The sequence below is a fragment of the Artibeus jamaicensis genome, unplaced genomic scaffold (genome assembly GCF_021234435.1).
Source record: "Artibeus jamaicensis isolate MK-2021 breed Jamaican fruit bat unplaced genomic scaffold, CSHL_Jam_final contig_700, whole genome shotgun sequence".
Taxonomy (NCBI): Eukaryota; Metazoa; Chordata; class Mammalia; order Chiroptera; family Phyllostomidae; genus Artibeus; species Artibeus jamaicensis.
In genome coordinates, this window is record NW_026521930.1 from 15,963,018 (window position 1) to 15,984,763 (window position 21,746).

The 21,746-nt window shown below is 42.8% G+C and overlaps 2 protein-coding genes across 6 annotated transcripts in view; one reads left to right on the forward strand and one right to left on the reverse strand.

The window, feature by feature from the left end:
- The window catches only part of ABAT (4-aminobutyrate aminotransferase), a 92,326-nt gene that overhangs the window by 52,968 nt on the left and 17,612 nt on the right, over positions 1 to 21,746 (forward strand). For 2 of the 3 annotated variants that reach the window (XM_053671511.1, XM_053671510.1), the window contains 5 exons: positions 1,013 to 1,062; positions 17,679 to 17,759; positions 18,402 to 18,494; positions 19,133 to 19,195; positions 21,539 to 21,602. In XM_053671511.1, coding sequence (XP_053527486.1) covers positions 1,013 to 1,062; positions 17,679 to 17,759; positions 18,402 to 18,494; positions 19,133 to 19,195; positions 21,539 to 21,602 — 351 coding nt within the window. The remainder of the gene's footprint in view (positions 1 to 1,012; positions 1,063 to 17,678; positions 17,760 to 18,401; positions 18,495 to 19,132; positions 19,196 to 21,538; positions 21,603 to 21,746) is intronic. The other variant, XM_053671512.1, reaches the window with a different exon arrangement.
- LOC128628334 (transmembrane protein 186-like) overlaps positions 17,756 to 21,746 on the reverse strand; it is a 28,738-nt gene continuing 24,747 nt past the window's right edge. For all 3 annotated transcript variants that reach the window (XR_008392703.1, XR_008392707.1, XR_008392705.1), the window contains 2 exons: positions 20,726 to 20,913; positions 17,756 to 17,957 (listed from right to left, as the gene is read on the reverse strand). The gene's annotated coding sequence lies outside the window, so the exon portion shown is untranslated. The remainder of the gene's footprint in view (positions 17,958 to 20,725; positions 20,914 to 21,746) is intronic.

Consider the following 21,746-nt stretch of genomic DNA (forward strand, 5'->3'; position numbering starts at 1 on the left):
TCTATGAATTATTCATTCATTCAACTAATGTCTGTTGAGCTGAACACTTGCCACTGCCTTTAAGAGTCTTACAGACTGGTCTCCTGAACTCTGTACTTCCTACAAACTTGACCATCCTGTGGGAGCTGTTGCCAGGATTTGCAGTAATGAACAGAAAGCCCCCTGCACAGTAAGATACTCAATAAATGTAAGTAAAGGGTTTGAACCCAGGGCATCTGGCTCCAGTGCCATGCAGTTCTGTCTTACACCTCCTTCCCTTTCAATAAAAGCTTCTATTTATTGAACATCAACTATATGCAGAGGCCTTTTTCTTCATTATTGCTAACCCTGGCAACAGTTGATCTGCTTTGATGGACCTCACATTGCTTTCAGGCCTAGAGATATTGGAGTGGCACAATTAAGATATGTGTATATCGGTCTTTATACACATGTGTAGGATAAATTCATAGAAGAGTGATTGCTGAATGAAAGGGTGTCTTAAACCTTGTCATGGAATGTCAGGCCCAAGCTGGACAGTACATGCAACAGGACTCTGGGAATAATCAAATGTAGGAAGGCAGAGCCAGATATGCTGGTCACAGATTGCAGGTTGTATCACCCACTCACTCCGTTCCTGAGCAAACATTTATTGCGGTTTGACTTGATCTATAGGCACTGGGGGAGAAAGCAAGGACCACATTGTGATTCATCATGTGAGACTAGGGAATCACCCACAGCCCTTGAAGAACGCTTTCAGCTGCACTCACCTCTTATGTCTGTCCAGCTCTGTAGGTCTCAAACCTGAACCCCAGAATTGCCTAGAGAACTTGGTGAATATTTCTGGGCCACACCCTGAGAGATTCTGAGTCAGGGCATATAGGTGGGCCCAAGAATGGGTCTTAAGTCCACAAAGGATAAAAAGTTCCCTTGGCATAAGAAAAGGTTGGAAAGGAGAGGAGAGGCAGGCAATGGAGGTGGGGCATGGGGACCCTCAGGTGTGATGTTGATCTCTAACCATATTCCCCCTCCCCAGGTTACAGCCATCCTGCTCTCCTGAAACTCGTCCAACAGCCTCAAAATGCGGTAAGCCCCTAGGTTAAACAGAGTAAATCCCAAATGTGTTCATGGTAATTTAATGGGCACCTTTGGAAATGAGCCATTCATTTATTCCACAAATATCTTGGAGCACATACTATGTTCTAGTCACTTAGAATACATTGGTGAGCAAAAACACAACACCCACTCCCACGGAGGTAGTCAATTAATTTAATTCTCTACACATAAGCAGAGAATCCCAGCGATACTAAGTGCTATAGAGTGAGGTAAGCAGTACTGTGTGGGCATAAAACAATGATGATGATAAGAATGACAAAAAATAACAAAGAGCATTGTATGTATAGTAACCCCCTTGGCCACAGTTCCACTTTTTACAGTTTCAGTTACCCATGGTTACCTGTAATCCAAAAGTATTAAATAAAAAATTCCAGAAATAAACAATTTGTTTATTTCTAAACAAAGTTTAGAAGTTTTAAATTGTGTGCCATTCTGAGTAGTGTGATGAAATCTCATGCCAGGATGCAGGCTCAGCCAAGTGGTCTGCTCGGAGTCTTGGAGAGCCAAAATCATCTCTTAGCTGAGGCTATGAGGGAGAATCTACCTTGGGGCTCATTCAGGTTGTTAGCAGAATTCATTTCATTCTCATAGTTTCCACGTGATCCCACCATCTTACCGCCAGCAAGCCCAGTCCAAACCTCTGCTCTGTCTTCCACCACTGTTTCTACTCTTAGCAAAGGGCTCATGTAGTTGCACTAGGCCCACCCAAAAAATCCAGAGTAATCTCCCCATCTGAACCAATTGGGAACCTTAATCATACCTGCAAAGTCCTCTTTGCCCTATAATATATTCATGGCCCCAAGGTTTGGCATCTTCTTGGGAGCCATATTGTATAGATAATACACCTATACAATAGCATGTGTGTATATATGTTTATATGATATGGTATATCGGGTATGGCATATGCTGTGGTAATACCACATAGCCGTCTGTGCTGTCTGTCAGAGTGGGATGTTTTTCACCTCCAGTGAGAATTCATGAATTATAGGTGGTCCCCACTACATGCCCCTACCTCATTACTATTCCCCCAGACCATTTCCTTTATTTTAACAACACAGGTGTGTTTCTTCCATTCTTTCTTGACACATAAATGGCATTACACACAGTGTGTACTCTTCATCATGTCTGCCTTATTCACTCAAAATCCATGTGTGTGATTCATCCTTGTTGTGCAAAGCCACACACCATCTATTCCCTGGGCTGTAGAGCCATGCAGTGTGTGAGCACACTGCAATTAATGTGTCCATCCCACTGTTCATGGGCATTTGGGTTGTTCCTACAAAGGCCGCTGCTGTCAACATTTGAATATATGTCTTCCAATGACCACAGCCATGGTCTCCAGGGGATACAAGGCAAGGAGTGGAGCTGCAGGTCATCATAGTGTGCAGACAATTTCCAAACTGGTTGTCAATTTCTACTCCCCTCAGCAGTGGGGTGAGTTATGGTCCCTCCACATCCTCACCAATACCAAGTGTCATTGGGAGGGGACTTTCATTTTACTCAGTAACATGTGCATCCACACATAAGGAGTATAAATCCCTTCAAAAATCTAAGAAAGGCAGGGGAGGGCTGAGAGCCCAACCCCATTAGGAACCAACTCCAGGCTTTAAACTTTGTGCCCTTTAAACCTGCACAGTGGAAGATAATAGAAAAGAAAGACATATCCCTTTTTTATAAATGGGTATGTCCTGGCTGGGAAGGACTTAGAGACATTTCTGCCTTCCGGTTAGTTGACAAGTTCAGGGGCTACAGTAGGGGACTCCTGAGGGTGTCTTGGGTGTGCAGGCTCTGTGGGTGTGCTTACATTCAAAGCCTGACTTTGTTTTGAAACATTGTGCAGATCCCAGATGCCTCAGCAGTTGGTGCTGGAAAGAATGTGTCAACAAACATGTCACACACATTTGCAGTGTCAGCTGCCTTGGGAGGCAGAATCATCCCAAACAACATGTGACTTTAAGGGGCAGGGATTCTGATTTGGGGGGATTCCCTGCCTCCACCTGACCCTGCCAGGAACCTGGATGCCACACTCCATCTTCCATTACCACAACCCTCATCTCTCAGCCAGTCAGAACCTGTCATAGCTCTGCATCTTCCGCTTAACAGATTCTTTTCCTCTCCAACTGTTCTGGGCTCCACATCCATTTTCATCTCCTCCAAACTGCCCTGTGCATGGAACCCTTTCCGGGTACCCACTGCCTGTGGACACCTCCCACTGTAAGTGCAAAGCCCTTTGTGATCTGCCTCTCACTTCTTCAGTCTCATTTCTTGACATTTGTTTACTTACCAACTACTGATTGAATACCTACTATGTGCTGGACACTGTTCTGGTGCTGGGATTGGATGGTGAAGTCACAGTCTAGATTATAGTCTAGAACATAGAACAGTCTAGATTACAGCCTGAATCACAGTGTTGACCTTGTTACAAGGAGGACTGAGTTTAGGCAGAGTGACTGGCACAATCTTAGAGAAACGGCAGCTGGCTGACCCTAAACTCAGTATGTACACCCAGGGCATCAGGCTGGGTGACTACTGGTTGACCTCTGGAGTCTTCCAAATTCTTTGCTGGAGATGTGTTCAGGTGGTGGTTATGGTATTTTACCTGTCCTGCGCAGATTCCTACCAAGTCACTGAAGTCCTGAAGAAGGGCTTATCAACCCTTTGTTCCCTGGTCACAGCACCCTGAAAATCCCACATTGTTACTTCAGGTGGGTGGAAAAAATGAGGACATGTCTTCTAGATCTGATATCTGGGTTCCAGTTACAGTTTCTTACATTTCCAAGGCCTTGTCATTGCAATGCCCACAAGTTATGCAATGATTATTGGGCACCACACATGCACCTTCACACTGAAATGAATGCTGAGTGTGGTCTGACATCCATGGCACCTGGCGTGGACATCGGACAGCCTGCCAGGTCAAGTAAGACGTGTGCCATCCTTATGACCTCTTGGCCTTTCTACCTGTGTGACTCTGTCCTTCAAGACTGGGCTGCTGCCTCATCTGAGTGCTGTGTCATCCCACTGGCTCTTCATCAGCACCCAGGGACGGGCCCTGTTCTGGCAGATGAAGACACTGAAGTCCCGAGAGGTTCAGTAACTTGCCCTAGTTTATACACCCACTTAAACCAAAGTCCGTTCTCTTTACACTGCACTTTAGGGCTGCTGAGTCTGACAGCAAGGGTTCTAGAAACCTGTCCTCATTTGATTCTGCTACCCTACCCAGATATCTTCTGTTCTTAATGTCATGCTTTGCTAAACAAGAACATCACCCACACATCTTCCCTGGACCTAAATAGGCAATCAAGCTGCAAGACAGCCTGGCCATCCCCACTGTGAGTTGCTTCCACCTCTGCCTATGATGGCAGTTCGCCTCTACCTTTATCTCTTGATAGGCTTGATTTCTCAGGAGTCCCACTCAGAGCAGAACCAAAAGAAATGCCCTTTGAACCCCCTACAGGCCAGCCAAGGTCCCTGGGTTGCACCAAGCAAACACACACCCATCAGTATCAGGCAGAGGCTGCCTACAGTGTCTGGTAAAGGATGGAATCTAAAGTCAGCAAACCTAGATTGGAGTCATGGTTCTGCCCTTCCTGGCTGCCTGACTTGGGGCAAGCGGCTTGACCTCTCTGGTCCTCAGTTTCCCTGACTCTCCAATGAGAAGCATTACCTGCCCCTGCTATTTATCCTAGTCTGGAGTATGAATCTGCCACAATGTCTAGCATTCAGAGCCAAATTCCTCAGCAACTAGGAGGCTGAGTTCTAGGGGTCCTCTCTCCTCTTGTGCAGTGATTCCACTATTTGGATTTATGTTGAGTTAATTGCACCAACTGTCCGAGAGAGAGAGGGACCAGAGAAGTCCCCAGATTCTAGGCTCAGTGAATCCTCCCTCTTTTTAATTAAGTATTTTATGTTAGACTAATTTCCAATTTGCAGACAAGTTGTAAAGACAGTTTCCATCTACCTTTCACCCATTTCCCCCCAATATTAACACCTCACCTCTCCATGATATCCTCATCAAAACTAAGAAATTAACCTTCGTGTATTACATACCACAGACCCTACTTAGGTATCCCATTTTTCCACTAATGTCTACTTTTTTGTTCCAGTCCGGGATGCTGCATTGCATTTAATATAACCCCTTTTTATAACCCAAACCCAGTTCTGGATGATCTCACTATTTATCCATTGTGCAGCTCCTCCCAGATTCTTCCTAGTCCTGCCAGGGGGACTGGCTGGACCTCGAGGGATGGGATGGCTCTGCTCTCATTCGATCTGCATTTCCATCTATGTCTTTTCTATAATGGTGGACACAAGTCACTAAACATTTTACACAACTCATAAAATGTGTAACACCAAGCATGAGCCCTGGTGTAAAATTGTAACCTTTTAAACACCATTTTACTAGCCACAGAACATCACCATGAGTTGAAATGGCTTAGTTTACATAACCTACTGTCCAATTTAGAGAGTTTCTCCTTTTTGTTCTTGTAGGTAATGCTACATGAATAATTAAATCTATAGCCTTTGTCCACCTTTGAAATCGTATCTTTAGAAGGAGGCCTATGAAATGAGATCACTGGGTCAGAGTGTAAAATATTATAAGGCTCTTAACACACATTATTAACATGTCTTGTGTTTGAAACTTCTACCCTGATCAGTGTCCTTCCAGAACTGGATATTATCTTTTTCTTCATTTTAGGAAAGTATTCAAGGCCCACCTGGTAGGGAATTTGGAACCATTGGCCCTGAGTGTGTATCTAACCCCGTTGCATGAACAGCTAACAACAATGCCTGTGTTTTGAAGCCAGGAAGGCAGGGGCTGCTCTTGTTCAAGAATGCAGCTACGTGAATGTAGGACTATCCCTCCAGCACTTGGCTTTTGTCAGTTGTGCTGCTATGAACATTGGGGTGCACAGGTTCTTTTGGATTGGTGTTTCAGGGCTCTTTGGGTATAATCCTAGCAGTGGAATTGCTTAGTCAAAAGACAGTTCCATTTTTAGTTTTCTGAGGAAATTCCATACTGTTTTCCATGGTGGCTGCACCAGTCTGCATTTCCACCAACAGTACACTAGGGTTCCCTTTTCTCCACATCCTCTCCAACACTTATTGATTTGTTTATAATGCCATTCTGACCAGTGTAAGGTGGTATCTCACTGTGGTTTTAATTTGCATCTCTCTGATGGCTAGTGATGCTGAGCATCTGTTGGGAACCACTCTGCCTGGTTTTAGGAATTGTAATTGCCTCCCATGGCTAAGGATGAGTGACCTCCAGAATGCGAGCCACTAAGGAGACAAAGCTTGTCTCTGGTACCAAATGCTGCCTCTGCTTACTCCCCTGCCCCCAATGCATGGTCAATAGTTGATGACGGGTAAGACTCCTTGGAGGAGGGGCAACCTGAGCCAGACACGATCACTTGGGAGGCCATCATGGAAGGACTCAGGGGACTGCAACAAAGAGGGAGTTATGGACCCTTGCCCCCCGGCTATTTTGACATAGCCCAAGTCCCCATGTCCTCTGGGAGAAGTACTTCCTGGCTCTAATCCACTTGAGCCTGAAAACCTGTGATAGGGGAGGCAGTGCAGCCCCTTGCCCAGCTAGAGTGGGATCTGGGGTTATTGGGCATAAGAAAGAATTCCTATAAGTCCTATGAGGTCTGTTTTGCCAGGAGTACTTTCATTCATATTTTAAGGGTCCATGCAGGAAATAAGTATGTCTCCCAAAGCTTCTGCAACCCCCTATCTTGACAGACACTGACTCAGACTAAGCCCTCAGATTTCTTTGAAATGTTATCTACTGTTTGATCCTTGCGGCCTGTATTCCTGTGTATTACAACCCAGTAAAAGCCATTGGGGAAGGGGCTCTTGGCCTTTCTCCTCTGAGAGATTGGCCACCTCTCCTCCCCAAGCAGATCATGTCTTGGTAGTGTTACCTTCATCCGTGGCGAACGGGGGGACTTGCTGGCAAAGTCACCCCCACAAGCAGCTTTATGTGTGTCTCTGAGCTGTACGTATGTCCTACTTGGAGAAGTGTCTGTTCAAGTCTTTTGCCCATTTTTTTATTGGGTTTTGTGTCTCCCTGGAGTGGAGTCATGTGAGTTCTTTATATATTTTAGAGATCAACCCCTTGTCCCAGGTATCATTGGCAAATATGTTTTCCCATACAATTGGTTCTCTTTTCATTTTACTGCCCTTTTCTTTAGCCATGCAGAAGCTTTTTAGTTTAATGAGGTCCCATTTGTTTTTTCTTTCCTTTATGTCCCTTGCTTTAAGGGACATATCAGTGAAGATGTTGCTGCGTGGAATGTCTGAGATTTTCCTGCCAATGTTTTCCTCTAGGACTTTTATGGTATCATGACTTATAATTAAGTCTTTTGCCCACTTTGAATTTATTTTCGTGTATGGCGTAAGTTGGTAATCGAGTTTCATTTTTTTGCATGTACTGTCCAGATCTCCCAACACCATTTGTTGAAGAGGCTATTTTTATTCCATTTTATGATTCTTCCCCCTTGGTCAAATATTAATTGATCATAGAGACTCGGTTTATTTCTGGGCTGTATTTTGTTCCATTGATCTATGTGTCTGTTTTTATGCCAGTACCAAGCTGTTTTGATTACTGTGGCCTTGTTAATACAGTTTGATATCAGGTATTGTGATCCCTCCTGCTTTGTTCTTCTTTCTCAAAATTGCTGCAGCTATTTGAGGTTGTTTATGGTTCCATATAAATTTCTGAGGTGTTTGTTCTATATCTGTGAAATATAGAACATTGGTATTTTAATACAGATTGCATTGAATCTATAAATTGCTTTGGGTAGTATGAACATTTTTGGTGATGTTAATTCTTCCAATCCATGAGCATGGCACATGCTTCCATTTGTTTGTGTCTTCCTTAATTTCTTTCTTCAGTGTTGTACAGTTTTCTAAGTACAGGTCTTTTACCTCTTTGGTTAGGTTTATTCCTAGGTACTTTATTTTTCTTGTTGCTATAGCAAATGAGATTTTTTTCCTGATTCCTGTTTCTAATATTTCATTTTTGGTGTACAAAAATGCCTTTGATTTCCAAATATTGACTTTGTATCCTGCTGTTTTGCCAAATTCACTTATTAGGTTGAGTGGGTTTTTGGTGGAATATGTAGGATTTTCTATGTACACTTACCATGTCATCTGCAAACAATGACAGTTTTGCTTCCTCCTTTCCAATTTGGATGCCTTTTCTTTTCTTTGATCGCTGTGGCTAGGACTTCCAATACTATGTTGAAAAGGAGTGGTAAAAGCAGGCATCCTTTTCTTGTTCCTGATCTTAGTGGGAAAACTCTAACTTTTTACCCATTGAGTAGGATATTGGCTGTAGATCTCTCATATATGGCATTTATTAGGTTGAGGAATGCTCCCTCTATTTCCACTTTGCTGAGTGTTTTTATCATAAATGGGTGCTGTACCTTATCAAATGCTTTTTCCACACCTATTGATATGATCATATGACTTTTCTCTTTTGTTTATGTGGTGTATTATGCTTATTGATTTGTGAATATTGTACCATCCTTGCATCCCTGAGATGAATCCCACTGGATCATGGTGTATGATCTTTTTAATGTATTGCTGGATGTGATTTGCCAATATTTTGTTGAGCATTTTAGCATCTATGTTCATAAGTGATATTGGCCTGAAGTTTTCTATCTTCAGTATGCCTTTATTTGGTTTTGGAATTAGGATGATGCTGGGTTCATAAAAAAAGTTTGAGAGTCTTCTATCTTCTTGAATTTTTTTGGAATAATCTGTGAAGGATGGAGGTTAGCTCTCCAGTAAATGCTTTGTAAAATTCTCTTATGAAACCATCTGGTCCAGGGCTTTTGTGTGTTGGAAGCTTTTTAATTACTGCTTCGATTTCATCAGCTGTTAATGGTCTGTTCAGGTGTTCTGCTTCTTCTTCATTGAGTTTTGGAAGATTGTATTTTTCTACAAATTCGTCCATTTCACCTAGGTTTTCAAATTTCTTAGCATATAGTTCTTCTGAGTAATTTATTACAATCCTTTGTATTTCTGTGGTATCAGTTATAATCTCTTCTCTCTCATTTCTGACTGTGTTTTTTTAGGTCCTCTCTTTTTTTCCTGATAAGCCTGCTTGAAGGCTTGTCGATTTTGTTTATCTTTTCAAAGAATGAGCTTCTGGATTTATTGATCCTGAGAATTGTGTTTTTAGTCCCTGTGTCATTTAATTCTGCTTTGATCTTGGTTATTTCCTTCCTTGTACTTGCTCTGGGCTGTCTTTGTTGTTCCTCAAGTTCTTGTAGGCATAGGGTTACATTGTTTATTTGAAATATTTCTATCTTTTTTAGGTAGGCCTGTATCACTATGAAGTTCCCTCTCAGGACAGCCTTCACTGTATCCCATAAGTTTTGGATTGTTGTGACTTCATTTTCATTTGTTGCCAGAAACTTTTTTGATTTCTTCCCTAATCTCTTTCTTGACCCATTCATTGTTTAATAGCATGCTATTCAATCTCCATGAGTTGGAGTGTTTTGGAGGATTTTCCTTGAGGTTGATTTCCAGTTTCAGTCCCTTGTGGTTGGAGAAAATGCTTGGTATGATTTCAGTTTTCTTGAATTTTTGTTTTGTGTCCTGTCATGTGTCCTATCTTTTGAAAACGGTCCATTTGCATTTGAAAAGAATGTATATTTAGCTTCTTTGGGATGAAAGGCTCTCTCTCTATATATATGTTAAGTCCATTTCATCTAGGGCATTGATCAATGCCACAATCTCTTTGCTGATATTTTGTTTGGAAGATCTGTCCATTTTTGATAGTGGGGTGTTAAAATCCCCTACTATAATTGTGTTGCTGTCAATATCTTCCCTGAAGTCCTCCAAAATTTTCTTTATGTATTTGGGTGCTCCTATGCTGGGTACATATATATTTACAATGTTTATGTCTCCTTGATGGATTCTTCCCTTGAGTATTATGAATTGACCTTCTGGGTCTCTTTTTATGGCTCTTTTTATTGCTTCTTTTTTGAAGTCTATTTTGTTGGATATGAGTATTGCTACCCTGGGGTTTTTTTTTTTCCTGTCCATTTGCTTGGAATATTTGTTTCCAGCCCTTCACTTTCAGTCTGTGTAGGTCTTTTGTTCTGAGGTGGGTCTCTTGTAGGCAGCATATGTGTGGGTCATATTTTCTTATCCATTCAGCTATTCTGTGTCTTTTGATTGGGGCATTTAATCCATTTACGTTTAAGGTTATTATTGATAGGTGCTTATTCATCACCATTTTTTGTACCTGTGTTCCTTTCTCTCTCTCTCACTGTTTTTCTTCCTTCATTGTTCTTAAAGCAGACCCTTTAGCATCTCTTGCAGAGGTGGCTTGGAGGAGGTATATTCTTTGAGGTATATTCTTTTGTCTGGGAAGCTCCTTATTGGCCTTCCATTTTAATTGAGAGCCTTGCTGGATAAATTAGTTTTGGTTGCAGGCCTCTGGTTTGCATTACTTGGAATATTTCTTGCCATTCCCTTCTGGCTTGGAACCTTTCCATTGAGAAGTCAGCTGCTAGTCTTATCAGGACTCTCTTATATGTTGCTTCCTGTTTTCCCCTTGCTGCCTTTAAGATTCTTTCTCTCTTTGTCTTAGAATTTTGCCATTTTAATTATGGTGTGTCTTGAAGTGGGCCTCTTTGGGTTCTTCTTGATTGGGACTCTCTGTGCTTTCTGGATTTGTGTGACTTTTTCTCTCATCAAATTAGGGAAGTTTCCCATCGTTACTTTTTCAAACAGGTTTTCTATCCATTGCTCTTCCTATTCTCCTTCTGGTATCTCTATTATATGGATATTATTACATTTTGTGTGGTCCTGCATTTCCCTTAACCCCTCTTCATTCTTTTTGTTTTTTAAGATTTTATTTATTTATCTTTAGGGGGGGGAGGGAAAGAGAGAGGGAGAAAAATATCAATGTATGGTCGCCTCTCGTGCATCCCCTGCTGGAAACTGGCCTGCAACCCAGACATGTGCCCTGACTGGGAATCAAACCACAATCCTCTGGTTCGAAGGCCCGCATTCAATCCACTGAGCTACACCAGCCAGAGCCCTCTTCATTCTTTCTGAGTCTGTTTTCCTTTTCTTGTTCTTTCTGGGTGTTTTTTTTCTATGTTGTTCTCCAGCTCACTGATCCAAACCTCTGCTTCATCGATCCTGCTTTTAATTCCTTCTACTGTGTTCTTCAGTTCAGAAATTGTATTCTTCATTTCCTCTTGGCCCTTGTTAATAGTTTCTATTTCCTTTTTCATGTTGATATAGTTTGCACTGAGTTCATTGTAGTTTCCCTGTAGTTTTTGGTAATTCTCTGTCAGCTCATTGAAGTTCCTGATAACCATGGTTTTGAACTCAATATCTGATAGTTGACTTGCCTCTATTTCATTTAGCATTCTTTCTGAGGCTTCCTCTTTTCCTATCACTTGGGAATTGTTTCTTTGTCTTCCTATTGTTTGCGAGACTCTTCTTGTTAGCCTCTGCTTCTTAAATTGATCTGTTCTGAGTCCCTGGGTTTATGGCGTGAACATCTATGGTAGAATACCTGTGAGATTCAGTGGTGCAGTCTCCATGATCTCCTGAGCTTGCTGGTCTTAGGCTGTCATTTATGTTGACTCTCTGTATGTCTTTGGGTTTTTATTGTTGTTGGGTCTGTCTTTAGTGGGTCCTTCCCTCCAGCTGGTTAACTGAGGGTCACTCTATCCACCACGTCTTGTATTTTGTTGTGCAGGTGTGGGCAGGTTGTGTTGAAGCTGGTTCTTTCAATGTGTACGAGGTTTTGAGGATTCTCTCTTGCTCTTGTTCCGCAGTTTATTCTGAGTAATTTCTCTACCATTTAGTTGTATTTCCAGATTAGTCCTGGGTTGAGCTGGTGTGGCTTCCACTTCCTCCTTCACCTTCTTCTGTCGTTATCTATTGGTGATTCCTTTGTTGGTGGGTTTTCTCTTCCAGTAGGTTATCCCAATGTTCACAGTTCCCACTTACTCTTTTTTATGATTGTCTCTGCTGTTGGGATGGTTCCTCTTTGGGTCCGACTCTGGTCTTTTCACAGCTCTAGTTTTTATTGTCTCACATCTGATTTTTCAATGTCGTCTACAATTTTTGGTCTCTAGTCTTCATATATGCTTGAATTCCATTGGCTGTTCGGTTTATTCCTCAGGAGATCAGCTAGGTTTTCACTCATGGGCAGGGGGGAGTAAATTGCACTCCCACCTATCTTGCCACCATCTTCCTCTTGATCTCTCTTTCTTAAAATACACTTTTTAAAGATTTTATTTATTTATTTTAAAGAGAGGGGAAGGGAAGGAGGAAAAGGGAGAGAAACATCAATGTGTCATTGCCTCTCATGTAGGCCCCACTGGGGACCTGGCCTGTAACCCAGACATATGCCCTGACATGGAATTGAACTGGTGACCCTTTGGTTCACAACCTGTGCTCAATCCACTGAGATATACCAGCCAAGGTGTCATCTCTATCTCTGTGATTCTCTTTCTGTTCTAATGGTTTGCTTAGTTTGTTTTTGTTTTTGTATTTTAGGTCCAAGTTTTTATAGTTGTGAGTTTGTTGTCATTTTATTATTCATAATTTTGATCTTCTTCTTTTTCTTAGATAAGTCCCTTTAACATTTCATTTAAGGGGTTGGTGATGATGAACTCCTTTAACTTGACCTTATCTGGGAAGCACTTATCTGTCCTTCCATTCTAAATGATAGCTTTGCTGGCTAGAGCAATCATGGATGTAGGTCTTTGCCTTTCATGACCTGGAATACTTCTTTCCAGCCCCTTCTTGTGTGCAGGGTTTCTTTTGAGGAATCAGCCGATAGCCTTATGGACACTCCTTTGTAGGTGACTGTTTCCTTTTTTCTTGCTGCTTTTAAGATTCTCTTCTTATCTTTCATATTGGGTAATGTAATTATGATGTGCCTCAGTGTGTTTTTCCTTGGGTCCAATTTGTTTCGGACTCTCTGTGTTTCCTGGACTTTCTAGAAGTCTATTTCCATTGGCAGATTAGGAAAGTTCTCCTTCATTATTTGTTCAAATAAGTTTTCAATTTCTTGCTGTTGTTTTTCTCCTTCTGGTACTCCTATGATTTGGATGTTGGAACATTTAAAGTTGTCCTGGAGGTTCCTGAGCCTCTCCTCATTATTTTGAATTCTTGTCTTTTCATTCTGTTTTGGCTGAATGTTTATTTCTTCCTTCTCCTCCAAAGCATTGAGTTGAGTCCCAGTTTACTCACTGTTGGTTCCCTGTATATATTCTTTATTTCACTTTTCATAGCCTTCACTTTTTCCTTTTTTTTTTTTTTGCAACCATACTCAACCATTTCTATGAGCATCCTGATTACCAGTGTTTTGAATTGTGCATCTGATAGGTTGGTTATCTCTTCAGCACTGAGCTGTATTTTTGCAGTTTTGAACTGCTCCTTCTTTTTTTTTCTTTTTTTAAATTATTTACTTATTTTTATTGATTATTCCATTGCAGTTTTTCTCTTTCCCCCTTCATTCCCCTCCACCCTGCACACTCCCTCCCCCACCATTCCCCCCTTTAGTTTATGACCATGTGTCTCAAGTTCTTTAGATTCTGTATTTCCCATACTATTCTTGCCCCCCCATCTATTTTCTATCTACTGTCTATGCTACTTATTTTCTGTACCTTATCCCCCCTTCTCCTTCTCCCATTCCCTGTTGCTAACCTTCCATGTGATCTTCATTGTGATCTTCATTTCTACAGTTCCGCTCCTGATCTAGCTGTCCTCTTAGTTTGCTTTTGTTTTAGGTGTAGTTGTTAATAACTGTGAGTTTGCTGTCCTTTCACTGTTCATGTTTTTTTAACTTCTTTTTCTTAGATAAGTCCCTTTAGCATTTCATATAATAAGGGCTTGGTGATGATGAACTCCTTGAATTTGATCTTATCTGAGAAGCACTTTATCTGTCCTTCCATTCTAAATGAAAACTTTGCTGGATAGAGCAATCTTGGTTGTAGGTCTTTGGATTTCATGACTTGGAATACCTCTTTCCAGCCCCTTCTTGCCTGTAAGGTCTCTTTTGAGAAATCTGCTGACAGTCTGATGGGGACTCCTTTGTAGGTGACTATCCCCTTAGCTCTTGCTGCTTCTAGGATTCTCTCCTTCATTTTAATCTTGGCTAATGTAATGATGATGTTCCTTGATGTGTTCCTTCTTGGGTCCAATTTCTTTGGGACTCTCTGAGCTTCCTGGATTTCCTGGAAGTCTATTTCCTTTGCCAGATTGGGGAGATTCTCCTTTATTATTTGTTCAAATAAGTTTTCCACTAGTGGCTGTTCCTTTCCCCCTTCTGAAACCCCTATAATTCGGATGTTGGAACATTTAAAGATGTCATGGAGGTTCCTAAGACTCTCCTCATTTTTTTGAATTCTTGCTTCTTCACTCTTTTCTGTTTGGCCATTATTTGCTTTCTTCTGGTCCACTCCATTGATTTGAGACCCATTTTCCTTTTCATCGCTATTGATTTTCTGTGTAATTCCATTCATTTCAATTAGTTTCGCCTTCATATGTATATCTAATTTGTGGCTATAATCAACCAGTTCTGTGAGGATCCTGATCACCAGTGTTTCAAACTGTGCGTCTGAGAGTTTTGCTATTTCTTCATCGCTTAGATTTATAGGCTCTGGTGCATTGAGATCTTCTTGAGCCATTTTTGTTCTGTTCACACCCGTTAAGTACGAGGAGGGGAGCCTTGGACTCCCAGGTCGCTGGGTTGTGACGCTGTATGTGGGGGGGGGTGATCAGAGCGGGGAAATGGCAGCCCCCTCTGCTGTTTCTCGCAGCTGGGTGAGGAGCAGAACCTCAGGTGGTTCACCAGGGCAGGGCCTCTTAGGTCACTGGGTTATGACGCTGTATGTGGAGGCGGGGGTCAGAGCAGGGAAATGGCGGGCGCCCTCTGCTGCCGCTTGCCACTGGGGCCTGCTGGGTCCCGTCCAAGCGCCCACTCCCTCGCTTGTATATCCACACATGGATGTGAGACCACAGTCAACCCGCAGCCCTGCTCCCTTGCTGTTTCCCCACGGTCGCTCGCTGAGTTGCCCACCAGGTCCAACCCTGCGCCTGGATTCTGCGCGCCTGAGTCCATCTGACCAAGTTTTCCTGTGCAACCCCGCTTCTCCAGCTGCTGGTTTCGCCCCTCTTACCGGTCAGGCTGAAGAATTTGTTGTTATCAGACTTCCGAAAAGTTCAATTTTCTGTGTTCTGGCTGTGTTTTCTGTTGCTAATATTTAGTTGTCTCTAAACTTGGTTGTGTGAGGAAGCACGGCGTCCCCACCTATGCCTCCATCTTGGCGGAAACTGAACTGCTCTTTCGTGTGGGCCATATTTCTTTGTCTTTGCATAGCTGTTATGTTGTAAGGGGGGGAGCCTTAGGCATTCACTAGAGTGGGGAAACCCTTATTGCTGTTTTGTGGTGCTATATATTGGAGATTGGGTCTGAGAGAGAGCAGTACTCTTTGCTCAGCTCTCATCTGGCTTTCAGTCACTTCCTCTGCTACCCACAAACTAATTGGGCCCTTCAGGTGCCGAATCCTGGGTTGTGTAGGCTTGTGTACATTCTAGAAGACCCTATGGGTCTCTCCATTGAACTCTCCTGTGAGGCTGGGAGTTTCTCCCACTGCTGCAACCCCCACAGATTTTTATAGCCAGAACTTTTGAGACTTTATTTCCCTGTGCTAGAACTCTGTGTTGCACAGTCTGTCTTACTCCCCAGTTGTTCCTCCCATTTTATCTGCACGCAATTGTGGGACCACCCAGTCACCCAGACACCTCCTTGCTATGGGTCCTCTCTGCCCCAGCTGCCCATCTCCACCCCTCCTGCCAGTGTAAATGAATGTTTCTTCTTTAACTCTTTGGTTGTTGGGCGTCCATACAGTTCAATTTCCTGGCAGTTCTGATTATTTTTTGTTTTTAAATTTGTTGTCTTTCTTTTGGTTGTGCAAAGAGGCAAAGTGTATATACTTATGCCTCCATCTTAGCAGGAAGTCCTAGAAATTTTAGAATAGCTGCTGCCTTGTATGTCTTTTTCCATGCTTATTTAATTAAAGTATAATTTACATGCAGTAAAATCCACTGTTTGTAGTGTATAGTTGTGTGTTTGCCAAATGCATTGTCATACACTCACTGTAAATTCAGACACATTTGCACATGCATGTTTATAGCTGCCTTATTTATAAGACCCAAAGAGTGGAATCAGCCTAGTGTCTATTGACAGGTGAATGAAGAAACAAAATGTGGCTCATTCATACAATGGAATATTATGCAGACTTCAAAAGGAAGGCAATTCTATCACATGCTACAACATGGATGAACTTGGAGGGCATTATGCTAAGGAAATAAGCCAGTCACAAAAGAAGAAATACTTTATGATTCCACTTACATGAGGTCCCTCAAATAGCCAGATTCATTGAGACAGAAAGTAGAATGGTAGTTGCCAGGGACTGGGGGAGAGGTGAGGGACAGTTAGTGTCTTATGGATATACACTTTCAGTTTTACAAGATAAAACAATTCTGCAGATGGATAATGGTGATGGCTACACTACAATGCGAATATACTTTTACACTACTGAACTGTACACTTAGAAATGGTTAAGATGGTAAATTTTATGTTGCATGTTTTTTACCACATTTTTAAAAAATCAGAACATGGTACAATTCATCACCCCGAATGTTCTCGAGCCCATTTATGGTCAATCCCACCTCATCCCCTGGCAACCATGAGCTGTTTTCTGTCCCTAGTTTCTCTTTCCCAGAATGTCACATAATGGAACCATACTGGGTATAACCCTTTGATTCTGTCTTCTGCCACTCAGCACCAAAACTCTGAAATTCTACCATGTTCTCCTCGGCCTTGTGTGTGTTGGTAGATTGTTTTTATTGCTCAGTATCATTCCATGGTGTGCATGTATCACAGTTTATGTATCCTTTCCCCAGTAGAGGGACATCTGGGTTGTTTACAGGTTTGGGCAAATTTTTTAAAAGCCCCTATAAATATTCATATCTATTCATGTCTTTGTGTGGACATACAGTTTCATTTCACTTACATAAATTCCTAGGTGTGGCATTGCTGGATCATAGGGTACATGTATGTTTAACATTATATGAAACTGCCAGACTGCCTCCTAAAGTGGCCATACCATGTTACTTTCCCACCAGCTGTGATGAGAGTTCCAGGTGCTCTACATCCTCATCAGCACTTATTATTGTCCATATTTTAATATTTAGCTATTGTGGTGGGTTGTTTTTTTTTAATTACAGATTTACAGGAAATTGCAAAAATAGTACAAAGAGGTCCCATGTACCTTTCACCCAGTTTCTCCCAAAGGTAGCATCTTATATAATTATAGTGCAATATCACAACCAAGAAATTGGCATTTCTTCTTAAAATCCAGAGCAATTCTAGTGGATTTCTTTAAAAATGTCGGGAAATACATCATTCTAGCATGGACATGATAACATCAGGCTATTGGACTCCATCCCTGTGAACAGTGTGGTTGGTGGACCTGGAGCTGAGTCAGGCCTGAGAAGTCACTGTTTGTCTCTGGACCTCTTTGCAGAGCACATTCATCAATAGACCTGCCCTGGGAATCCTGCCTCCAGAGAACTTTGTGGAGAAGCTGCGGGAATCCTTGCTCTCAGTGAGTGGAGTCCATGGGAACGACCCTCTGCTGCTAGGACTCAGCTCCACCTTTTGGCCCAGACCCCCCTCATCCCCACCCACCCTAAAAAGGCAGTCCTGGCTTCTTGGAGGCAGCACCAGCAGGAGAAGGAGAGATTGAGATGCTGAACAATTAGGATGGGGTGTTTCTCTTTCAGTCTTGTTCCTTGTGTTGTTTCTATAACAAAAAAGTATTTTTACTTTTCCTTTTGAAGAAAATAAAGGATTCCTGTGTGCAGGAAAAATGGAACTCAGGAAAAATAAATATTTTTTCCATGACAGGAGTTTTGCCTGTTATTCAACCTGCGTTGATATTTCTGTTCTGATTGTTACAGTGATTAAAATTATTCAGAACCTCAACTTTTCATCTGCAAAATGTGGGCATCTCAAGGGGTGGCAGTTGCATCAGGAGGGGTAGACTGGGCTTTGTTTCTCCCTTTATTCCTGTCTGCCCTTCAGCCTGGACTTCTCTTACCACCCCAGAACAGCCCAAGTCCACTTTCCCAGGCTGCTTCTGGGATGTGCCCAGTTCCCTCCCAGACTCCCTCTGCCTCCCACAGCTCCAGCTGGAGGAGGAGGAGTCAAGATGGAGCTGAGCCCAAAGCTGTTTCTCTGCCCACAGGTGGCTCCCAAAGGGATGTCCCAGGTCATTACCATGGCCTGCGGCTCCTGCTCCAATGAAAATGCCTTCAAGACCATCTTCATGTGGTATCGGGTAAGGTTTGAGGCACAAAGACATACATACACACAGGTTCCCCAGCACCCAGCCACATACTTCCTAGCTCTACTGTTTACCCCAACCGTCTAAGTACGGGACACAGTGACCATGCTCAAAATGCACTGCCTGGATGGGACTTTTCAAACATCTCTGTGGGAAATGGTGCCAAGAACCAAGTAAAAAGTATATTCTTAAGAAGAATGAGTTCTGTATTCTTAGCCCCTGGATTGGTCCAAGATGGTAATTGTCAGATGTCTGGTGGTCAGAACAATGCAACATTTTCTTCTTGAGGTCACTGTGAAGGTTTTATGTATGTCCAGGCATTGATGCACAGCAAATACACTGATGTACCTCCAGGTATTGACATGGGACTAGAGAATTTGAAAGTTTAAGTTCCCAGAGTCAGTTAAACAAGAATAATTGTTTCCTTATGCCTCAGCCTACTTGAAGTTAATAATACAGCAGCTTGACCATGGTGACTCTGTTTTATTTTTTCACTTCTCAATCAACACCTTAGATTAACTCTTGAGAGAGTGTTCTCTAATTGTCTGGACTAACTATGGGTGTGATTGAAAAGTGGAAGCCCCTCCTACCACAGAACATCTCTGAGACTTTGTTCTGTTCTTTTTTGTCAGAGCAAGGAAAGGGGTCAAACGGGTTTCTCTAAAGAGGAGCTGGAGACGTGCATGGTCAACCAGGTAAGTGGAGTGGGCCTTTTCTCCTCCTCCAAGAGAAAGGTGCCACAGCCCCCCGCACCCCCGCCCCAGCTGACAATAGTTAATGGACCCTGTCCTTCCCAAATAGTCAACACAGGCTGCCATAGACTGTGGTGAAGGGGGAGTGCTTAAACAAGATACCTGTGTTTTCTCACAGTTATGAGGGCTGGAAGTCCAAGGTGCAGCCAATTTGGTTCCCCGGGGCAGGCTCTCTCCCTGGCTTGCAGACAAGTGCCTTCTCACTGAGTCCTCCCATGTCATCAAGTGTTGGCAAGCTCTCTTGTGCCTCTTTTTATAAAGAAACTAATCCCAGCATGGGAGTTCCCTCACAGCCTCATCCAGCACTAATCACCTTCCCAAGGCCCCATGTCCAAAGGTCATCATACCAAGGTTAGGACTTCAACATATGAATTTGGGGGACATAAACATTTGGTCCATAACAAGGGTCCCCAAGCATTCTGCCTCCCTAGTTCATTCCCTTGATATCAAAGTGAAGTGGAGCTCTTCCTGACCCTAGACAACAGTTTCCCAGGGCAACTGCCTGAATTTAACCCATCTAAGAAGGGCTTTAATGTAGTCTCTAGAATAATCCAAAATGTCAATACAAATGTGTGTTCAAGGGTATTTACCCCACTGGTGTTTAGAGTAACAATAACCAAAAAGACTGCAAACCACTGAATAAGGAAAGAGAAATTAAGTGTACAGGTTCCAAGAGGCACCAAGGAGGCTACTGTTGGGGCACAGCAGTAGTGGGCACCACCGGGAAAACCAAGTAGGTAGACCCAAGCTCTGCAGCCAGCTTCAACAAGAGCATGCCTGCCCTTCCCACTTTCACATATGTGGTCCCATTATGGTTTAGACAGAAATGTCTGCTGATTTTTTAAAAAGGAGTCAAGGGTCACTAAACTCAATTATGCACTGTGAATATCCACAACATCCTGCAGCAAAAATAGTTAGGGTTATTCTTTGCCTGGAGACATGTGTACTATAATTTAGTGAAAAACAGCAGAATGTTAACTGTATGGATACTGCAAATAAATGTACTGGAAATTACTACAAGAAATCCTGCTAACATGTTTATAATAGGATGCCTATGGGTGGTGAGATTGTTTTATTTCATTTTCTCCTTGTGCTTTATTAACTTTTTATTCCTGATCTCGCCTCTTGCTAGCGATATATCTATACCTTTCTCCATATTTATACAAACCTACATAAAGTTAAGCTTTTTCTTTTTTTCTTCTGGCCATTTTTTAAAAGAAAGATCTTGCTCTACCTTTTTCTCATTTGATATCTGTGGACATCCTAGTCCACCAATATCTTTAGATCTTATTCCTCCCATTTAATGTGTGCAGCCAAAGAGGATAGTATGTGCATACTATGTGAGATAGTATGTGCATATTGAAATACAAAGGAACAAAGGAAGTGTTTCCTCTCCTTAAAGGGAAAAGACAAGATGGTATACTATAGTTTGTAGAAGGATGTCTTAGGGCTTCTACCAGAGGTCTCAGGTACCTGGTGGAGATCAGCCAGCCTAAGAGCATGCTGTATCAAATTTCCAAAGACATGTGGCATCCTCAGTAGCTCTTCCAGAGTCAGCTTGAAACAGTTCTGATTCCTTGCCTGCTGGAGGGTCAGGAAACAATGCAGCTGTGCCATGCACTGGGGACTGGGTATCTCTCCTGAACACAGGGGCAGCCACCCTGGGAAGACAGAAAGATGGGGGCAGTGGGTCCTCACTGCCCAGCCTCCCACTCTGGTGTAGCAGACCTGGTCCAAAGGTCCGGGGCTTTCATTTCCTGTGAGGTGCCCTGCTCAGCCTCCTATCATGGCCCACTTAGCCCACCTGGTTGCTATGGAAGCCAGAGCAGTCTGGAGTGGGGGAAGAGCCTGTAGGAGTTGGAAGAGTCTGCAGACAGGGGCTGAAAATTCAAAAGCCCCAAGCAGCCCAGCAGGTGATGGCCAGTGATATAAAGGAGAAAGGAAGGCAGTGGGCCATAGAGCTGCACATTTGCCCAGACTTTAGGCTTGGGTGACAAAAATGGGCCCAAGGGATACAGAACTTGAGAGAAAACATTTCAGATACTTAGGTGAAAGGTCTTGATTAAAATATTTTTTTGGAAAAAAGTATATTTTGGCAGGTCACATGGGCAAAACATCTATTGCCTGGCTATAGAAGTAGGGATCCAGTTTGTAACTTCAGCCTGAGAAGAGAACCCCAATTCTTCCGATAGACTTTGGTGTTCCTTCTCATTCTCGGGTGGGGGGAGCCACAGAGTCCCCTACTTCTCACAACTGTGACTAATGCCCACTATTTCTTGTTTCTAGGCCCCTGGCTGCCCAGACTTCAGCATCCTCTCCTTCATGGGTGCATTCCATGGAAGGACCATGGGTAAGGAGGGGTCGCTAAGATCCCCAGGTGACATAGTGATAATAGCAAAGCCTTTGATCTCACTTTCCCCACCTTGTCTCATTGACCCCACACCACTCTGCAGAGTAGGAATTGTTTATTGGCACTTTGCAGACAGGGAAATAG